This window comes from Populus euphratica, unplaced genomic scaffold (genome assembly GCF_000495115.2).
Source record: "Populus euphratica unplaced genomic scaffold, PopEup_1.0 scaffold3.1, whole genome shotgun sequence".
In the NCBI taxonomy this organism is placed as follows: Eukaryota; Viridiplantae; Streptophyta; class Magnoliopsida; order Malpighiales; family Salicaceae; genus Populus; species Populus euphratica.
In genome coordinates, this window is record NW_011499847.1 from 3,203,907 (window position 1) to 3,222,941 (window position 19,035).

At 33.5% G+C, this 19,035-nt stretch overlaps 3 protein-coding genes across 3 annotated transcripts; 1 reads left to right on the forward strand and 2 right to left on the reverse strand.

The window, feature by feature from the left end:
• Window positions 1–6,332: 6,332 nt before the first annotated feature.
• LOC105107225 (cytochrome c biogenesis protein family) lies at window positions 6,333–9,990 on the forward strand. Its single transcript, XM_011001079.1, has 8 exons — window positions 6,333–6,866; window positions 7,034–7,253; window positions 7,333–7,444; window positions 7,991–8,263; window positions 8,376–8,641; window positions 9,023–9,179; window positions 9,265–9,348; window positions 9,464–9,990. The coding sequence occupies exons 1-8, from the start codon at window positions 6,437–6,439 to the stop codon at window positions 9,617–9,619; spliced, it is 1,698 nt and encodes a 565-aa protein (XP_010999381.1). The 5' UTR covers window positions 6,333–6,436; the 3' UTR covers window positions 9,620–9,990.
• Window positions 9,991–10,206: 216 nt separating this feature from the next.
• LOC105107235 (4-hydroxy-3-methylbut-2-enyl diphosphate reductase, chloroplastic-like) lies at window positions 10,207–13,347 on the reverse strand. Its single transcript, XM_011001091.1, has 10 exons — window positions 13,008–13,347; window positions 12,708–12,904; window positions 12,353–12,532; window positions 12,096–12,227; window positions 11,826–11,900; window positions 11,639–11,744; window positions 11,455–11,549; window positions 10,853–11,038; window positions 10,682–10,768; window positions 10,207–10,452 (listed from the first exon to the last, which is right to left on the reverse strand). Exons 1-10 carry the CDS (start codon window positions 13,264–13,266, stop codon window positions 10,387–10,389), a joined length of 1,383 nt encoding a protein of 460 aa, XP_010999393.1. The 5' UTR covers window positions 13,267–13,347; the 3' UTR covers window positions 10,207–10,386.
• Window positions 13,348–14,630: 1,283 nt separating this feature from the next.
• LOC105111207 (protein DA1-like) lies at window positions 14,631–17,052 on the reverse strand. Its single transcript, XM_011006510.1, has 6 exons — window positions 16,951–17,052; window positions 16,049–16,342; window positions 15,457–15,519; window positions 15,185–15,291; window positions 15,031–15,089; window positions 14,631–14,914 (listed from the first exon to the last, which is right to left on the reverse strand). The coding sequence occupies exons 1-6, from the start codon at window positions 17,050–17,052 to the stop codon at window positions 14,631–14,633; spliced, it is 909 nt and encodes a 302-aa protein (XP_011004812.1).
• Between the last annotated feature and the right edge of the window lie 1,983 nt (window positions 17,053–19,035).

The window sequence follows — 19,035 nt, forward strand, 5'->3', positions numbered from 1 at the left end:
TAAGAAAAAAATATATAGCGCGCGTTGTTTTTTTTTTTTTTTTGTTGGTGATAATCGAAGTGTATTATTGCAAATTGTTAGCCATAAAGTGAATGGCTAATAAAGATTAGGGTACGTAGTTCGAAATCTTAATTCTTGAAATAGGGTTGTTTTATGCTTATTTCTTGAAATAAGGTTGTTTTTTCCATAAAAAACAAAACAACAATTTGGCCACATAAACAGCTTTGAGGATCGCATGAACAAGAAAGCTTTTCCATTTACATGTTCAAACTAATTCAATTAACAATAGAACTTAAAAGTTCATATTCATAAAAACTGACAAAAAAATGATAAAAATGATTGACAGACCCTTATCAAAACAACATGTTTTATATATCCTATATAGAAAATCTCATCGTTGTGTTGTACAGAAGAGGTTAGGGGTTAGAAAGGAATAGCATGAAATTCTCATTGTTGTGTTGGAGATCCTCTGTTTTGACTGCGCGCAGCTGATTGTAAAAGTTATGGTTCTTTTGAAGATGATGTACAGGCTTCAGATTCTTTTCTATGTTCCTGTGGTGGTGTGTTCTTGTTAAGGATATACCATGGACTGATGGCCACTGTACGTCAAGTCCCTTTTGCCTTCGCAGTTGCAGATCGCTGAGGTAGAAAGGGGGCTCGAGTCGTTTTTACTTGGAGACAGATTAGGGGTTTTACCATCATCTTGTTAGTAAACCTAAAACTTTGATTCACTAATGTTAACAAAAATTGTGATCCTGTTCACCGAAAAAAAAATAATGTGAAATTTTAGAAAATTGTTAGGCAATGCTTATATCTTTTTATTACGTCATATAAGCTAATTGACGAGGAAGAAAGTATGAACCGCTGCAAATTAAAGAACATGGATGCCAAATTGATGTGAAGGTTTTCCCCAATTTTTTCCGGCTTGATCTACCTAGATAGAAAAGAGATGGAGTATTATGAAGTTTGGATGCAAAAAATTGATTTGGGGCCAACGACACGGGGAGGGAGAAGAGGAAATACACTCCCAAATCTATCTTTGATTTCCTCGTTAAATTAAAATTAGAATTTTTTATAAAAAGACCTCTTTATTATTAACAGAAACTAATTGAGGTTCCCTCCTCAAAGAGCACTGTTCAATGGTGCTTTATTTATTTATTTTGCTTTTTGTTTTTTTAAGGTTTAGTTTTTTTCTTTAATTTTTTTAATGGTTTTTTTTCTTTTTTATCTCTGTTTTATAGTTTATGTTGCTAATTTGATGGGTTAACTTGAGTTTTTTTTTTTCTAGTTTCATTCTTTAATTTTTTGTTGATTTAAAATTAAGTTTCGTGATTTTTTTGTTTATTTTTTATAAGGTTATCATGGTTTTATTATCCAAATCACAAGTTTTATGGGTTTACTCGAGTTATTTTTTGTGTCTTTTATTTAACATTTTTTTTAATTTTAACTTTTAATAATGGATTGATTGAGAATTGAACTTTATAATTTATTTTGATTTGATTTCTAGAGAGTTATCTTAGTCACATGAACTGAATTGCGAGTTTGGTAAGTAAATTCTAGTTTACTAAAGTTGTTTGTTTTTTGATCTTTTTTGATCCATTTTTTTCAATTTTATTATTTAGTATGGGGTTGATTGAGATTTAGATTTCATAATTTATTTTGATTTGATTTTTATATGGTTATCTCAACTTCATTATCCAAGTCGTGAATTCGACAGCTTTCTCTAAGTTGACATGAGTCAATCTAATATGTTTTTATTAGTCGTTCAAGTTATTTTTAAATCTGTCAAATTAATCGAGTTCTATTAGATTAACCCTTACATGGTTAAAAAAATTTCTGCTATAAAACTTGTTAGTAACATTGAAAGATTTTTTTACATTAAAAAAAATTTTGATGCACAATATTTATTTACATATATTTAAAAACATTGAAATTTCATTACAGTAATGAATACTAAATATAAGTTTTTTATATTTTTGGATCCCAAAATTTTTGAAAATACCATAAAAAAAAAACTAAATCCCTTATTATTTTTCATAAAATATTTTCTAGAGAGATTGAAGGCAGTGAAAAACGAGTGCTTGACCAAGTTTCTACATTCATGCCCGAACAAACCAAACCGGTAACGAGCACATGGATTCGGCGGAGACAGCCGCGTTTCCAGGAATCAACCTCAATCTGCCTTGAGAAATTCTACTACACTTTTTTGTCACTACACTGAAAGTCCTCTTTCTGCGCGCTCATCATCAGCCGCCGCTCGCTACAGCCGCCGGTGCCCCACCCCAACTTGATTTTCTTGTCTTTTTTCTCTTCGATCAAAAGAAAGATCATATAAATGAAATTTTCTTTTAGTTCATGAAACTCAGATCTCCATATATTTGATTTATTGGAAAGATTCATAGTAATTTTACAAACTAAGTCAATTAATACATGGTATTTGCGATGTTGATCTTCGTCGCCAATTCCATTAAATTATATACTTTAATTTGACTATAACTATAATTTTTTTGGAGTGTAAATAATGTAATTTTTCTTTTGATAGAGAGATATGTGAACAATATACTGGTATCTATAAACGCAATTTTTTTCCGGACAATTTCAATTAACTTATACTGTTAAAAATAATAATAAATTGTACAATTCAACTCTAACTAAGAGCATTTAAAAGTTTAAAATTGTGGTGTAATGTGCTTTTTAAAATAGATTTTTATTTTCAAATACATGAAATAATTACTATTAAGTTCATTTAAATGTTGAATCTTATCACAACTCTCTTACATAGTTAAATATAAGTAATCAAATATAAATCCAACAAAAAAATATTTCAAGAAATCAATTATTCAAAAAATATACAGTACAAAAGAATAAGGATAATATGGCTCGTTTGTTTGCAGAAAAATTGTTTTCTTTTGAAAAGTGAATTCCGAGAAAAATGAATTCCTAAAAAGTAAATTATTTTCCGATATTTGATAGTGTTATGAAAAATGAACTGGAAAACACTTTCAAGTGTTTGGTTATGTTATGAAAAATAAACTGAAAAATAATTTATTAATTTTTTATTTTTTTCAAGTTTATTAAAATAACGAGGAAAAAATCTTACAAATTAAAAAAGTTGAATAATAATGAAATTAAAAAAAAATAATTTCATAAATTATCTCAAATAAAATAAATAATAATCAAAATAATAAAGATCAAATCTAAAAAAAAAGATGAAGAAATTAAAATAATAATAATTAACATTTCATAAAGTATTTCAAATAAAATAAGTAACAATCAAAAGAATGAGGATCAAATTTGATAAATAAAAAATTTCAATAAAGTTTGGAAAGTGTTTTTCCGGAAATCATTTTCTGGAAAACAAATACAGTTAAAAAGAAAAACACTTTCCTGAAAATCAAGCCAAATTTTTCTTTGACTAAAAAGTGTTTTTTGTTTACCAGAAAATTTTTTTCGTTGATTAAAAAGTTTTTTTTGTTGATCAATTTTTTTAATAATAAACAAACATAAAAAAATTTGAAAAGTAATTTTTTTAAAATTATTTTATAGGAAGCAAACATATCTATATGTGTAATCATATTCCATCTTTAATTTATCCGAGCGGGCACTATTCCTTTAACGATGTTCTCTCTCTCTTCAAATGTTTAATTTTAATCTCCATATAATTTACCAATATTTCATCTTAGTGCCGAACGCTTAAAGTTTTTTCAATATCACCCTTATAGTTTTCTCAACCATATAACTTCATCAACGCTTCACTTATATGTCTATAATTGAAATATTTTCAATAACAAACCTTGTAGTTTTAAAAGGTTTCAATATCATGCCTAGCTATCAAATAGCCTGTATTTTGAATAACAAACCGCATATCCATTGTTCCTTTCACGATGACTTCACCTCTTAAATCATTCTTGTACGCATAGATTTATAAATGTATATTTTAGTCCTTATAATTAGAATTTTTCAATATCATCCAGATATAATTTTCTTATTCGCATAAATTTATCAATATTTCACTTTTTATACCTAGAAATTGAACAGGTTTTCTCAATACATATGGCGTTTACTATTAACGACCTTTTATTTAATATTTCACCTTTTGCCTTGATCGCTACTACAAGTTACTGCATCTCTGGACTTCCTGCTGGTGCCTTGCTTGGATACCAATTTAAGCTTGGTGTTCAAGGGATTTTGTCAGGGATGTTGTCTTACAAATCTTCTCTTTATTCATCTCCAAATTAACTGGAAAAACGAAGTAAGTTTATATTTCAATCGCAGATAATAGACATCACAGATTTTTCAATATAAAAATGATGACATGACTAGCCAGCACTCAGTGGCTGGCAAGGGTGACAGGCATGAAGAAACTTGGTGCCCTTCGAATATTTGAGGCAGTTTATGAGAATTTAAAGCATGCATAACACATATCCCAGAACCTGAATTTGTTTGCTCCGTTAGAAACTGCAGCCTGCAGAAGCACAAGATTGGAATCCAGGGATGATAAATTAAGCAACCTAAGAAACGTGCTTCATCTTCTAGCATTTCCTTTCCTTTCGGTATAATTGTCATTCATTTCTTGCAGGATTAACAGATTTGCTAAATATTGCAGGTTTTGCAAGCTGAGGAGCGCATAAGAACCTGGGGAAAGTCAGCCCGGGGCCAAGCAACTTATTTAGGACCCAGGATGTTTAATGACTCACTCAATGTATATAATGTCGAAAGAATCATAGATGTTTGAGAATTGATCAATGATTGGTGGTGGGAAAACAATTCTAAAGAAAGGTGTATCTCAGTGACGAAATCAGAATCTTCTTCATATCTGCTCACATTAGAAAGCAATCCTTCTCCTGAAATTTATTAACTCATATTTTTTTTAACTGAAAATGGTGTCCCTTCATCCTTCTCTTTGAAATTTCGTGTTAGAATTCTTTGGTCTTGAAAAAATAGTTGAAACCAGAATCATCTCCTATCCCTCTAGTGCATATTCGAGGATTCTTTCGAGATCTTAGTGATTAATCTAAACTGAAAATTTGTTTCATAAAAAATATGATCAGTCGCTAGTATTTGCTGATAAAAAACAGTAAAAGCTGACCATGATATTTTTTTATTTTTTTTAAATTCATTCTTGATATATATAACAAATGAAAACAATATGAAATTATAAAAAAATAATTTAAAGAAAAAAATTGGCAATTGCTTGCTTAAATTGAATGGGGTATGCAACGAAATCGTTGTTGCCTAATTAATGAACAAATCGAGATCTTTCTCTAAATTTATCTATTAATTTGATTCAAATTTAAGTTCCAAACAACCTGTAAATTGATTAAAATTGGAGTCCCGATTCTCCACATAAAGGGAGCAGCTGCAAAGCCTGTCACAGACACAACACTTTGAATATATATATATATTATTTTTAAAAATAAAATTTATCCATACAAAAAATAAAAAAATTATAGATGAATCAAAAACTCTTCAAATAATATATGTAATTCTTGAAGTTCGAGGATCAAAATGTATTTTTTTCAAAACTTATAGCATCTCATTCATGTTTTTTGGTGTATTTTTCATTTCATTTTTTTTCAATTTTATTTTTTCATAAAAAATCAAAATTAATTGATTTTTAATTAGAATTAAATTACCCAAAAAAATTAATATTCAAATTATAAAAAAAAAACAAAAAATCTTGTCCACAGTAATAACATGAGTAACATAGTAAGGATGAACAATGCACACCTTTTAAATTTATACTTGATCTGAGTTGATATGCAATGAAGCCTTTTTTTTTTTGGATACTTGAGGGGCTAAAGGCCTAAAGCCCAAGCAAAACAAGAAGCCTGTATTCCATGCCTCTTTGATCTTTAACAAGCCGCTCCAAAATAAATAAAACTAGGAGCTTGATTCAAATATACATTTTGGTTGCCCGAATTTTTTTTTTTTAAAAAAAAATTTCAACATTCAAATTATGGTTATTATAACTGACCTGACCTTGTTGTTAAATTTCTTCCAAATTAACATGAAAATCATATTTTTTTCTTAAAAAAAATACTAAAAATTCATGAAAAATTATAAAACTCTTGAAAGTTAATTCCTTGATGATAATCTTTTCATGGTTGTACATGATGTTTTATCTAATGTTGGCAGGAGTTATTTTTTTAATTCTCTTTACCAGTTTTTTGTGATATTTTATAAGAAAATAAATGCACCTTAATGGATAAAATTCAATAGAAAGGATATCATACAAAATTGAAGGAAAGTATGTACTCCCAATAACCAAATTGAAGGTATTGACATGGCAAGTGCATTTTGGCAAGCTCATGTGAAGGTGTTTAAAAAGGCACGCCGGTAACATAATATCTCCCAACAGGATAAACCAAGTCTTAACTGCTACTTCTCTTATCTTCAACTGAAACCCACAAACAGAGCTTCAAGTTTTCCATTAATGGATATTCTGAACCCCACAAAACCCCTTCGCTCATCTCTATTCAACACCCATTTTCGCAAACCCACTCTTCTCCTTAACTCCAAAATCCTTAAGCTCAAACCCCAAATTCACACTCTTTACAGCAACAACAACAAGAGAAGTAGACTTTCTGTAACCATTGTAACTTGTTGCAAGCTCAAAACATCTAAAGAGATCAAGGACAAGGACAAGAACGCGTCCGGGAAGATTCTTCTATCGAATTCAGCTCCACCTGTTTTGTCAGAGGAGAGTGGTGGTGGTGGTGGTAATGGAGAGAAAGTTCCAGTGAAGACAGGAACTGGAGCATTGGGGTTCTTGAAGAGGTTGCCTAGAAAGGTTTTGTCTGTTTTGTCTAATTTGCCTTTGGCTATTGGAGAGATGTTCTCTATTGCTGTGCTAATGGCTCTAGGTATGTTAAAACCTCTGTTAGTGTTTAGTCTTGCTGTCTTCAGAAGTTTAATTGATGTGTTGGTGTCAGAAATGAAATTTAAGTGCTAGAATTAGAGCTTATGTAACTCCTTCTGCATCATTGGTTGTCTTGAATTTGTTCATCAGGTTTATGCAATGCTTATGCAGGTACTCTTATTGATCAAGGGGAGGCTCCAGAATTCTATTTCCAAAAGTTCCCAGAAGAGAATCCTTTGTTAGGATTCTTCACCTGGAAGTGGGTTCTCACCCTCGGGTTCGATCACATGTATTCATCCCCTGTTTTCCTGGGAATGTTGGCTCTCTTAGGAGTATCTCTTATGGCCTGCACTTACACCACACAGATCCCCCTGGCTAAGGTTGCGAGAAGGTTTGATTTTTGGCATCTTGCTCTATCATACTAGGAAAGAGGAAGTTTCCTGTTAACACAGCTTTGTTGTTAAATGCAGGTGGAATTACTTACATTCTGCTGATGCTATTCGTAAACAGGAATTTTCGGACAATTTGCCCAGGGCATCAGTTCAAGATTTGGGTGTTATTCTGATGGGAGCTGGATATGAGGTTATGGAATAGTTTCAATTGTGTTGCATTTGTGAAATCTGTTTTATTTTCTTAAACTATGTGTATTGCTTATAAGCTTGAACCATTGGCCTGCATGGCCGAGTCATGAGACTGGATGTTTGTTCTTCTCGTTATAGTCCCATTTTTCGCAGAACTGATTTTGTCTTTTTTCTTTTTTTCCTTCTGTTCTGGTTGGAATTAGTTTATCGAACATAATGCCAAACATTACCTCCCTATCAGGCCGTTCATGCTTATGATGATTTTTAGTTATCCAGTGCAAGAAACACACATTCGAGATTATGTACAGAAGTATAACAATAGCAACCTTCATGTTACATTATTAAGCTCAATTCAAAAGCTATTAAGCATGAATACACTCGTTTCAATTTCTGCTTGCAACAAATTGAACAGTTATATTGCCTGCAGATACTTTATCCTGAGTTGCTAACATTAGCAACCTTCATGTTACATTATTATCAGCTCCTCAAGCATTAGTACCTGATATATATGTTTTTGTGCTCACTATTCACAGTTTAATTAATGTAGGTATTCTTGAAAGGACCCTCTCTATATGCATTTAAGGGGCTGGCCGGTCGGTTTTCCCCTATTGGAGTACATTTAGCTATGCTGCTGATAATGGCAGGAGCAACTCTTAGTGCCACTGGGAGCTTTAGAGGCTCAGTTACAGTTCCACAAGGACTGAATTTTGTTGTAGGAGATGTTCTGGGACCAAGTGGGTTTCTCTCAACTCCCACTGAAGCTTTCAATACCGAGGTTCATGTCAACAGATTCTACATGGACTACTATGATGGTGGTGATGTAGGTGTTGATTTTCTTTCACATCAGTGCCTATACATGCCTTTTCAGCTGTGCTTACTTGAATTTATATATGTGTTACATATTTTCTCTTATATGGTGTTTCTTCTTGTAGATCAAACAATTTCACACTGACCTGTCACTATTTGACCTTAATGGGAAGGAGGTTATGAGGAAAACAATTAGTGTAAATGACCCATTACGTTATGGTGGGATCACTATGTACCAGACAGACTGGAGTATTTCCGCCTTGCAGGTACGCAAGGATGATGAAGGACCTTTCAATTTGGCTATGGCACCATTAAAAATCAGTGGAGACAATAAACTCTATGGAACCTTCTTACCAGTAGGGGATGTCAACTCTCCTAATGTCAAGGGAATGTATGTATTTCTTTTACTGATTTTCTTCTTCTTCTTCTTCTTCTTCTTCTTTTGTACATACTTTTTACACAAGAATTTAGAGAATAAATACTGTTATTGTTCACTTGTATCTATAACTAACATTCAGTTTCTTAGTCAAATTTGCACTTTGCTGTGATTATGATAGTGTTTTAGTTTTTCCATATCTGAGAATTTTCATATAGTTGCTTAAATTTTTAACCAAGTCTCGTGGTCATCAAGATGAATGGATAAAATTCTTGAGCTTGTTCACATGCTGCTGTTAGTGGTTGACAGTCCTCCAGAGTTATTTTGTTTGCTGAAATTAGTTTTGTGTTTTATGTTTGTGCATTGCCATTCAGCCCTTTTGATGTTGATTTTCAGATCAATGCTTGCTCGTGATCTACAATCCATCGTCCTATATGATCAAGAAGGGAAATTTGTTGGAGTGCGAAGACCCAACTCTAAGCTTCCGATTGACATAAATGGCATGAAAATTATTATTGAAGATGCAATTGGAAGCAGCGGTCTTGAATTAAAGGTCTAGACTCAAAAGACTCGCTACATTATGAATTTCTTTCAGTTGCACGATAGTTACATGGAACTAAATCTTTTCGTTTGTACAGACTGATCCAGGTGTGCCCGTTGTGTATGCTGGATTTGGTGCTCTAATGCTCACAACTTGCCTGAGTTACTTATCTCATTCACAGGTGAGAATTATGTTCACATGTTGAGTCTATCTTACCATGTTTTCTGATGAATTATATAGGTGATTTCTGTTTAAACTATTGTGTTCATTCCGTTTCTTATTCCGGCAAATCGAAGATATGGGCTTTACAAGACGGAACAGCAGTGATTGTTGGAGGAAAGACTAACCGAGCAAAAGCTGAATTTCAATACGAGATAAATCTTTTGCTCGATAAGGTTCCGGAGATAGTTGAATCGTCTCTTTCAAACCAATCTGATGTTGCAAGTGGCTAGTTTCCGCAGCTTGAAATGAGATGAACACTTACAAAGGGATTTACATGTGATTCTGAATTTTGAGGTAAAACCAAGATACCAATCCCTGAAATCCAGCATACACTCTATCTGTAAGCCCGAGCTTGTTCCATGGAGTTTAGCATCTTGCAGAGCATTGGATTATTCTTGTAAATGTATAGCTACAGGCATTATTATAGACGACACTACAGCGTGTGGCCGCTGGGGCCTGAACTCGAGGCCCTAGAGATTGTCCTTAATCACCCAGTTGCCTATCGACCATTTTTTGTACTCGTGAAAGATATATTTTTTTCACTCACTCGGATTATATTGTCTCCAACTTCTCTTGGTTATTATAGTGGTGTGCTTTCGCATTTCCCCCTTTTCCACTTATTTGCCTCATCGCAACCTCTTCTTGGTTTGACACTGCAGAGTTGGAAGTGCCATTACTTTTCTTGATAGCTTGCACCAATCAAGAATTTATCAACAAAATGCAAATAAACAAAACTTGACTCGTCTTTTTGCCCGATATTCCGTAAGGGTCTTCTCGTGAAAGATGATTATCGTCATTTAAGAGACCCCACTCGGCATTGTTTTACTACTGCAACCTCTATATTGATATTGTGAGCTCAACTCAAGAACTCAGGTGCTCGAAAGGATATTACATGGATATTTTAGAGCCTCTTGTTCATGATACATTGATCTTGTGTTTAATGGTACAGTATCTGGCTGGCACTCTCTACTGCTCTGTATATATAACACATTAAACTTTAAGCTAGTTGTAAAGCTTCCTCGCGTTTGATGTCGAACACCTTGATAAGGGCATCTTCGACAACCTGATAGAAATTGATTTAAAGATAAATAGCATCAGTTTTTTACAAACATTCAACACCAGGTGTATAATATTAATAACATTTAGCACAACTGGAAACTTAAAGTTTCGCGTGGTTTGCAGGAATGGCAATCCTACAATACCATCATCTCAAAGTTCAGAAATTGCATGTCTAGGGCAGAAAAAATGATAGACAGCAAAAAATTGACAAGGGATTATTGCAGTAAAATTACCTTGTCTGGTGTAGAGGCGCCTGATGTCACACCAATTGTAATGGGGCCTTGTGGAAGCCAGTTCTCTTTCTCAACCAACTCCCCATGCTAGTAAGAGATGAATAAATGAGAAATCTATAATTGAAATCAGAAAATTGGTCTAAGAAAGGGAGCATGAGCAATTTCGCTTACGTTCAACTTATAAGCTATTTTGTTTCCTGGGCCTATCCTCTGTTCACTGTCAATCCAGTATGAAGGAATTCCATGGTGCTCAGCAATTTCTTGGAGGTGGGAGGTGTTACTTGAGTTCCACCCACCAACAACTAACATAAGATCCAACTTTTCCTCCACCAGTTTATATATTGCATCTTGTCGCTCCTGCAAATTAAGCAGAAAGGCTGTATAAATATAAGATAAAGAAAACAAGAACCCAAACAATTACCATAAAAGAATCTTGCTTTTAGTTAATTCATAACTTGGCTTCATACATTTATACAATTGTTGTGGGACTGGGAGACTTGAAATTCTAATATATGATATTCATTCCTTGCTTCTATCCTCTTCTCCCTTGAAAAAGGGAAGTTCAAGGTTCAAAAAGTTTTAAGGTTGATAAATTTTGAAATTATGATTAGAGATACGTGGTAAAGGGAGAAGAAAAGGCACCCTATGGAATTTGAATTCTATAAATTGTAAGAAGAAAGAACACTAGGAAAGACTCTCTAATGCTAAGAGCTTCACCAAACACTACTGAAACGCTGAACAAGTCGAATCACGATACTAGAAGAGAGGATCACCTGAGTAGCATCACAAATGGTGTTGAAGCTTATGAAGTGATCATTTACATTTTCCACTCCATACTTGCGCATCATGATCCTCTCCACCAATTTTCCTGTCAAGAAAAGAAAAATCAGTGAATCGGAGATCACTAGTGGCAATTTCTAAGAAAAAATACAATAGCTTAACGTAACTAAAACTTACCAATGTCTTCTGTTTCTCCCTTGAGCATTGTAGTTTGATTTGCAATACCAACTTTCACCAGGTCACTATCAGGATCAAACCCCTTAGAAACTGCATTTTTAAATTTCTGCAACCAAGCCAACCAATTACATTAGGATTTTATTTAGTATCCAAAATACCAAATCCAAGCTAACAAAAAAAAAATTACCTCCAGAAACTCCTCTCTGGTTGAGCTAGATCCATTAAGTTCACCCCCAAGAATGTAATCACACACATACATTGCCTGAATTAAATAGAAACTTCTCAGAATTTTTGCATTAAACAAAAATAAATTTAAAAAAAAAAGCAGAGAGAGATCATGCACAACTCTTCCTTTATCTTTGCGAATCGTGACTAACATGTTAAAAAAACATTCCAGGATTTTCTAATATACCGAAAGAAGAAAGGATATTAACCACCACTGGTATTTGGAGCATACCTCTTTCATATCCTTCACAATAATGTACTTTCCTGCAAAAGAAGCGGTTGCTACAGTTTCCTCATGAGCATATTTTCCATGAATAATTGAGGTATAATCTCCCTTCTTGTGCTTCTCAACAGTAGTCCAAACCTTCACATGATTTCAAAGCATATTTATATATTTCATTAAAAAAACACATATATTGAACCTAAAAATCCCAACAATTACAAACAATAAGCTAATATCATACGGCTAAAACTCCATCCAATACATACCTTGGATACCCAAGGGCAAGTTGTATCAACAATTTGTACATTTTTTTCACTCAAAGTCAACATCTCATCCACTGCCGCTCCAAATGCAGGCAAAATCACAACATCACCACCATTTACAACTTCAAACTGTTTCTTCCCTTCCTCAACAGGAACGTTTTCAACTTCCATCTCCTCTAACCGCTGCAATAACAATGAAACACGGTACCATCACTAACTAGAAACAATTTATTCCTTAAATATCGAATCACTGCAAAAAAAATTTTTTTTATCACAAATAGCTTTCCACTGCCAGAATTCAGCTCTATTCCACTCCAATTCGCCAAATTAAAAAAAGAAAACAGAAATTTAATAGCACCTTATTAACAGTCGGATTGTGGATAATCTCGTTAGTAATCCAAATCTTGTCATCAGGAAACTGTTTTCTGGCTTCGTAAGCAATCTGAACAGCTCGCTCTACTCCCCAGCAAAATCCATAAGCTTCGGCTAATTTGACTGTAACATTTCCCCATGTATACTCATAACCATTCTCCTTCAATTTCTTTATTATATCACCTACAAATTCAAACAAAACTCACTGCCAATTGAAGTCTCTCACGTCTTCTTAACTAGTTTTTTTAAAAAAATTAAAAAAATATAATAATAAGAGATAACTTACTGGTGTACTCGCGATTCATGAGCTCAAGTGTCTCTTCTTTGTGACCAAAACCTCTACGATTATAATTCTTGCTTCTTGTCAGGTTATGTCTGAAGACTTTGGCGTCAAATTCCGATTCCAAAGAGACTGAAGAAGTAGAGTCATCACCGCCAGCGCAGCGGACGGAGAAAGTGGTTCTACGGCGGCGGAGAGGCACGCTATTGTCGGAGGAGATGTCGGAGCGGAGTGATACGCGGCAGAGTTGGGGAGAGATAGCCATGGTGGAGATTGAGAGGGGGGGTGCTGGCGTACGTTAGTTAAGAGGGCAGAAATTAATGTGGACTGTGTCTCAACGGTGCGCATTTTTAATAGAGGGGGTTTATAATAATGAGAGGATCTCGTGATCCATGTTTTTTCCGGGTTTTTTTCTTTTTAATTTTAATTTTGAACGGAGGGTTGATTTGTCGTTTTGTTGACAAGGATCGGCGTTTATGGTCATTTTTTGGATGCCAAATCGCGTGGTTGTCAATGGAGATTTTTGAAGAAAATGAAATGCTCAGAGATTCTTTTTTTTTTTTAAAAAAAAAAAGTAAATATTCTTGAATCAATTATATATATATATATATATATGAATTTGTATTTGTATTTGTATTTTTTTAAAGTAATATAGTAAATGATAATCTAAATTTTAACTATACAATCAAGAATATGGTCGAACCATTATATTTAGCAGGTTCAATGTATAAATTCATAAATTGAGATTCATTATTTGTATTCATTAGTGAATTTTGTACAAATGCATTGAATGATTTAAAAGAAATACACTCAAAAAGAGTTAGTGAAACTGTATATTCAAGCGTATATATTTTATTATTTCCATTATACAATAAGAAATATGATTGATTTTAAATTGGCCATATTAAATGCAACATTTTAGTCCAACACGTCAATACATAAATTATGGGTGTCGTGGGTGTGTGGTCCACGCTGAAACCTCTATTTCTTTCTAATAAGTATTTTTAATTATTATTATTATTATTATTCAAGTAAATTTGGGTATAGTAATATTATCTCATCCAAGTCTACTTGATGTAACAATATGTTTATTTCAAGTACTAGATCCAAGTTTTTCGAGTTTAGCTTGATTATTAAATTAGAAAGAATTAAAATATTTTTTATATTTTAAAAAAATAACAATATACTAATTACCTTGCTATATATCAGGTATTCTTTCTTTCCTTATTTATATTGACCTAATTATTGTGTATAGTAAGCATGCTCTTTGGTTCAACTTTTAACTATCGAGTAAAGTAGTTCTTTTCACACCGTAGGAGATGGTTTTTTGGGCCTTTGTCTCCATAATTTATCAAACTCTTGCCCATCATCCGTAGAGTCTGTCCATGATTTACCAACAAAAAGAATCTGCTAATAAAAGAAAGTATTAAAATTCATATGCTTCGATTAATAATAATGAGGAAAATAAAAAATAAAAAAGCCACCCTCATTGTACAACGACAGCTTAAAATCCAGAGAACTAGCACCTGGCCTTTACCAGATCCATTCAAACTTGTGTATTTCTCTCAGAGTTTCCAGACCGTTCCGCGATTTATTTTTATTTTTTTTTTGTTTTTGTGGTTTTTAAGATCACCCTCTCGGAAGAGTTTTGTAACGGATAATGTGCCTGATGACATGGTCGAGGCCATATCTCGAGACCGCCCATTGAGCATCTCTGAATCCATCACCATAAGCGCCGTCTAACATGTTTTCTACTTCACCCTTGAAAGTTTTCTTCAAGTTCCTCGTGAACTGAGCCTTCTCGCTTCTGCCAGACGATGCCTCTGGATCTACTGCTTCGAACCAATCCAGCCATTGGTAGCCCATCACCTGGCATATACCTTCTTCGATTTCTGGGTTCAAGCGTGACACGCCTTTCAATCAAGAAACAAACAAGGGTCAAGCGTGGTTCATGAGTCTTTAGCATGCCACCACAAATCTTGATCAGATATTTCTCTTCTTCTTCTCTAAACAATTAAATTAAGGTCACCTTGAAGCCTCAGCCATGCGTGCATAAACTCATGAGCTAAGATTCCTCCGGTCATGACCCTGTAAATCAATAAATTAGTAAATCTTCAGAACAGGAAATCAACCTGATCTCTCTTTGGCTGATTGATGATCTCATATATGATGGAGAGTGTTACCAGGGCAGGCCAAATAAAACTAGTATCTTTATTCTGTATTCATGGCCGAAACGGTAAGTCTCCATTTCTGTAGCAACTTTTCTCCCTTGTAACCGAGACTTGTCAACCTATCATTTCCCAACAAAAAAAAATTCATGAATTTAAGTTGGAAATTTCTTTTTAATTCTTGAGAGCATTGCTTTCATGTTGAGCTGCTCTCTTTAATTTGACAATGAAATAAATCGATGGGAATTTCAAGTTAATTTAACAATTCATTATTAATCAATCCTTACGCTAGTGATGTCCCTGTCTGAGCACATAGTGAGTCCAAGTACCGTGGTGTCTGGATGAACAGGCTGTTTGCAAAACACATATCATAGACCGACGTCAAAAGAAGAAGAAGAAGAAGAAATGTTAAAAATGAAAGTAACGTACACAAACAGCTAATTAACCGAAGTTAATTTCCAAAACACTGGAAGTTTATACTTTACTATACTAATTAAAACGTTGTTACTTGTTAGTGATAATTAATTCAAGATCCTCCCATGTTAGAATAGAGTTATATATGGAATGTGATTAAGAAAAAAAGGTTAATAAGAAGGATTAAAAAAAAAGGTTAATAAGAAGAATATTTTTAATTACACTCCAAGTGTAAACGTCCTGTATAAAACTGATTCTCGAAGAAAAACTTACTCTCAAAACACTAACAAAAAAAACTTTCTTGAAAATGACATAATTTCCTGGACAAAAAACACATAAATTCCAAGAATATTTTATAATTTTATTTTAGCAATTGTTTTTCAAAGTAAATTTTATTTAAAAATATATTAAAATAATATTTTTTTATTTTTTACCATTTATTTAAAAAAATTAATTTTGAGAAACCTCGATTTGTACGGCAATCTTAAACAAAGGCCAAGTGAAAAAAAGGAAGGGATTTGACTTAACTCCCACAGCAGTTCCTCCTGCTGTTTGTCTCCTCATCTCCCCTCTGTCAACCGAGAAGACAGGAATAGGTGCCTTTATTTTCATATTCAAATGATCGAAGAATCTTAGCACATAGCGTACAAGAGGTTCAATTCCTTGTGTCTCCAAGATAGCAGTGGAAAAACAGTCGTTGCATATTCTTCTGCCATCCCTGCGATCATCACCAAGGCTAACGAATTTTTCATTTCTTGGCTGCATGAAAGTAATGCATATGTATGGTTACTTAAAAAATGAAACTTATAAGACCTGTCCAGAATTTTTCACTTCTGAACAGGAAATTGAATTGTATATAACCTTGTCTAGATTCGGGTGATTATTTTTTTTAGATGCATTAGAGTTTGTTTACAAGAAATGTGCCTTTTGATGGAATATTGCATGCATAAGCTAAGACAAAATACTACATGCTTAATTAAAAATAATAATAATAATGCTCTGTTGGCAATCGTATTAAATTGCAAAAAAATAATTCTTCTTCCTTTTTTCCCTCATAAATAGGTCTTCTGTAACACAAACCTCGAATCGCCTGCAGGAGCAGCATATATGAGTGCCATCCTTCGTGTGATCATAACAATAAACTTGGTTCCAGAACTCACGTTTTAGGTGCGGGCCTCGGATCTGTCCAGAAAACAGATTGCTTGGTGTGAAATACTTCAAGTAATTAGTTAAACTCTTGGTTGAGATCACGTATCATTCACAAGTAAATTCTGTAGTGTCATAAAACACATGTTGTTGTCTTGTCTGTATATTTGCTAACATGGTCATTAGTAAGTCAACATAGTCATGGATATGGATCTACTGACTATCAACTTCATCACGGATCGAGCTTCAACCAAGGTCCATGCTGCTCCTGGTGGTGGATCTTCTTTGGGATACCTCTTTGGTGGTGGTAGCAATTGACACATGCCGTCGTGTCTTCTAATGGAGTTCTGTTTGTTGATCTTTGTGAACCTTAGTTTGAATGAAACCATGCTTTCATCTTCAATATATATAATCCATGCCGATTTGTTGGATCATGTGATGTAATATCTTCTGTGTTATCTTTGTTGTTTCAACTATTCAATCACGATCGTGGGATTTAGATGCCTGGGCATCTGTTAAGAATTCGGTGGATAGTTTCCGATGCATATAGCATCTGAACAATATGTTGGTTCTAAAAGCATTATTTAAAATAAAAAAAAAAAAGAAGAAAAAAACAGATGATATATATCTTGCAAAGGAAAATTGAAAAACTTACCAGATGGTCACAGGCATCGCAGATTAAACTACGCGACCGACGTGGGTTGGTGTTAGCGACACTTCTAGACATGCATGGCGAACAGTGATTTTAGTTAATCTCAAGTTTAGTTTAATTAATAATCTCTAATTAAGTTTAGTATTTTAAGAAAATAGGATGAGTCTGTTCTTTGAAAAGAAAAAACCACAAGACGAAAGAAAATAAGTAGGAAATTCAAGATTACTTTTTACCTGTGAGTATTCGAAGATTTAAGACTCTCTTCTATTGCTCTATCAAGTTCCTCTTCATCATCTCCTAATGTTTATGATTAAAAAAAAAGAGGAGTGATTAATGATTAATTGTAAAGAAAAGTACTGGTATTTGTCTTTAAGTACATGGTTAATCATTTAATTGGGTGCCATGAAACAAAACGATGGATGACTAATTATTTGACGAATGGTAACTAGACTTTACTTAGCATCCTCACCATGCGCATGCTTCTTTCCTTTCTCGTCAAGCTCTATAAGAGAGAGCTTTGTAGCAAGTTCAATATCGTCCTGTTCGTCGTCTAAATATCGAGCCTACAAGTTTTTATAATAAAAAAACGAAAATCAAAGATTTAGTTACAGATTAAAGGCAGAGAGTGGTGGAAAGACCAAGATAAACTTGAATATTTTAACCATGAAAAGAGGCCTGGAGTTCTTACCATCTCTTATTAGCGAAGACAGGGATGCAGATCAAAAGTAGGCAAAGGAAGGTATATCATTTGGTAGTCAGAATTTTGTTAAGGTGGAATGGAGTGCTCAGATTAATGTAAAACATGTCAATATTAACCACCCAAGTTATTGTCGAGATCCTAGATTTACTCTAATGTATTAATTGTGCTTATAGAAAGCGTGATGGGAATGTAAATTACTTAACTAAATGGTGTTTTACGTGCTGAAGTATTTAATAAGATTATCTTCTGCTTCAAATATAGATCATAAAAGCTCAGCCTAGTAAAAGGGAATTAACTCTGGTGTGCTATGATTGATCTAATGATATTGAGTTTTAAATTATATAGATTATGCTCTACATATTCTGTGGGAGGATCTGAAGGTATCAAGGAATTTAAGTCTTGTCACTGGCAAATATCAAAATATACCTTAAAACTGATAAAATTATTCTCTTGATTGATTGCGTACTTATTTGGGTTATGGCTTATGATAGTTGGCAGCCCTCACAATCCAAAGCAGTCTCCAAATTTATAAGTCTCGCTTCCTCGATCTATCTCTCTATGCATCTGTGAGATATAGTTACAGAAAGAAAATGGAGAAGAAACTAATACCTTGCTGTTGAAGGAAAGGGAACCGTGGCAATCTTGACTTGCTCAGGTACTAAGTTCATCTCTGATGTATTGTATGTCCCTGGTATAAATCAAAATTTATTCAGTGTTGGTCAGCTTATTGAGAAGGGTTATAAAGTAGTGTTTGAAAATAATTGCTGCTTGATCAAAGATGTGAATGGTCATGATATTTTCAAAATAATCATGAAAGGGAAGAGTTTTGCTCTAAATCCATTGGAGGAGGAGCATACTGCTTTCCCAATTAAAGAAAATATCACAGATATTTGGCACAAAAGGCTCGGGCACTATCATCATAGAGGGCTGATGCTTATGAAATCCAAGATGATG

Coding starts and splice junctions, on each gene's coding strand:
- LOC105107225 (XM_011001079.1), top strand. CDS start 6,437: ATGGATATTCTGAACCCCACAAAACCCCTTCGCTCATCTCTATTCAAC. Junction 7,254..7,332: donor CTGGCTAAGGTTGCGAGAAG/GTTTGATTTTTG, acceptor TGTTAAATGCAG/GTGGAATTACTTACATTCTG. Junction 7,445..7,990: donor TGATGGGAGCTGGATATGAG/GTTATGGAATAG, acceptor TAATTAATGTAG/GTATTCTTGAAAGGACCCTC.
- LOC105107235 (XM_011001091.1), bottom strand. CDS start 13,266: ATGGCTATCTCTCCCCAACTCTGCCGCGTATCACTCCGCTCCGACATC. Junction 11,745..11,825: donor CCAGAGAGGAGTTTCTGGAG/GTAATTTTTTTT, acceptor GCTTGGTTGCAG/AAATTTAAAAATGCAGTTTC. Junction 10,453..10,681: donor GCGCCTCTACACCAGACAAG/GTAATTTTACTG, acceptor AATTTCTATCAG/GTTGTCGAAGATGCCCTTAT.
- LOC105111207 (XM_011006510.1), bottom strand. CDS start 17,052: ATGTGTCAATTGCTACCACCACCAAAGAGGTATCCCAAAGAAGATCCA. Junction 15,090..15,184: donor GTTTTATTTGGCCTGCCCTG/GTAACACTCTCC, acceptor ATTGATTTACAG/GGTCATGACCGGAGGAATCT. Junction 14,915..15,030: donor CGCATGGCTGAGGCTTCAAG/GTGACCTTAATT, acceptor CTTGATTGAAAG/GCGTGTCACGCTTGAACCCA.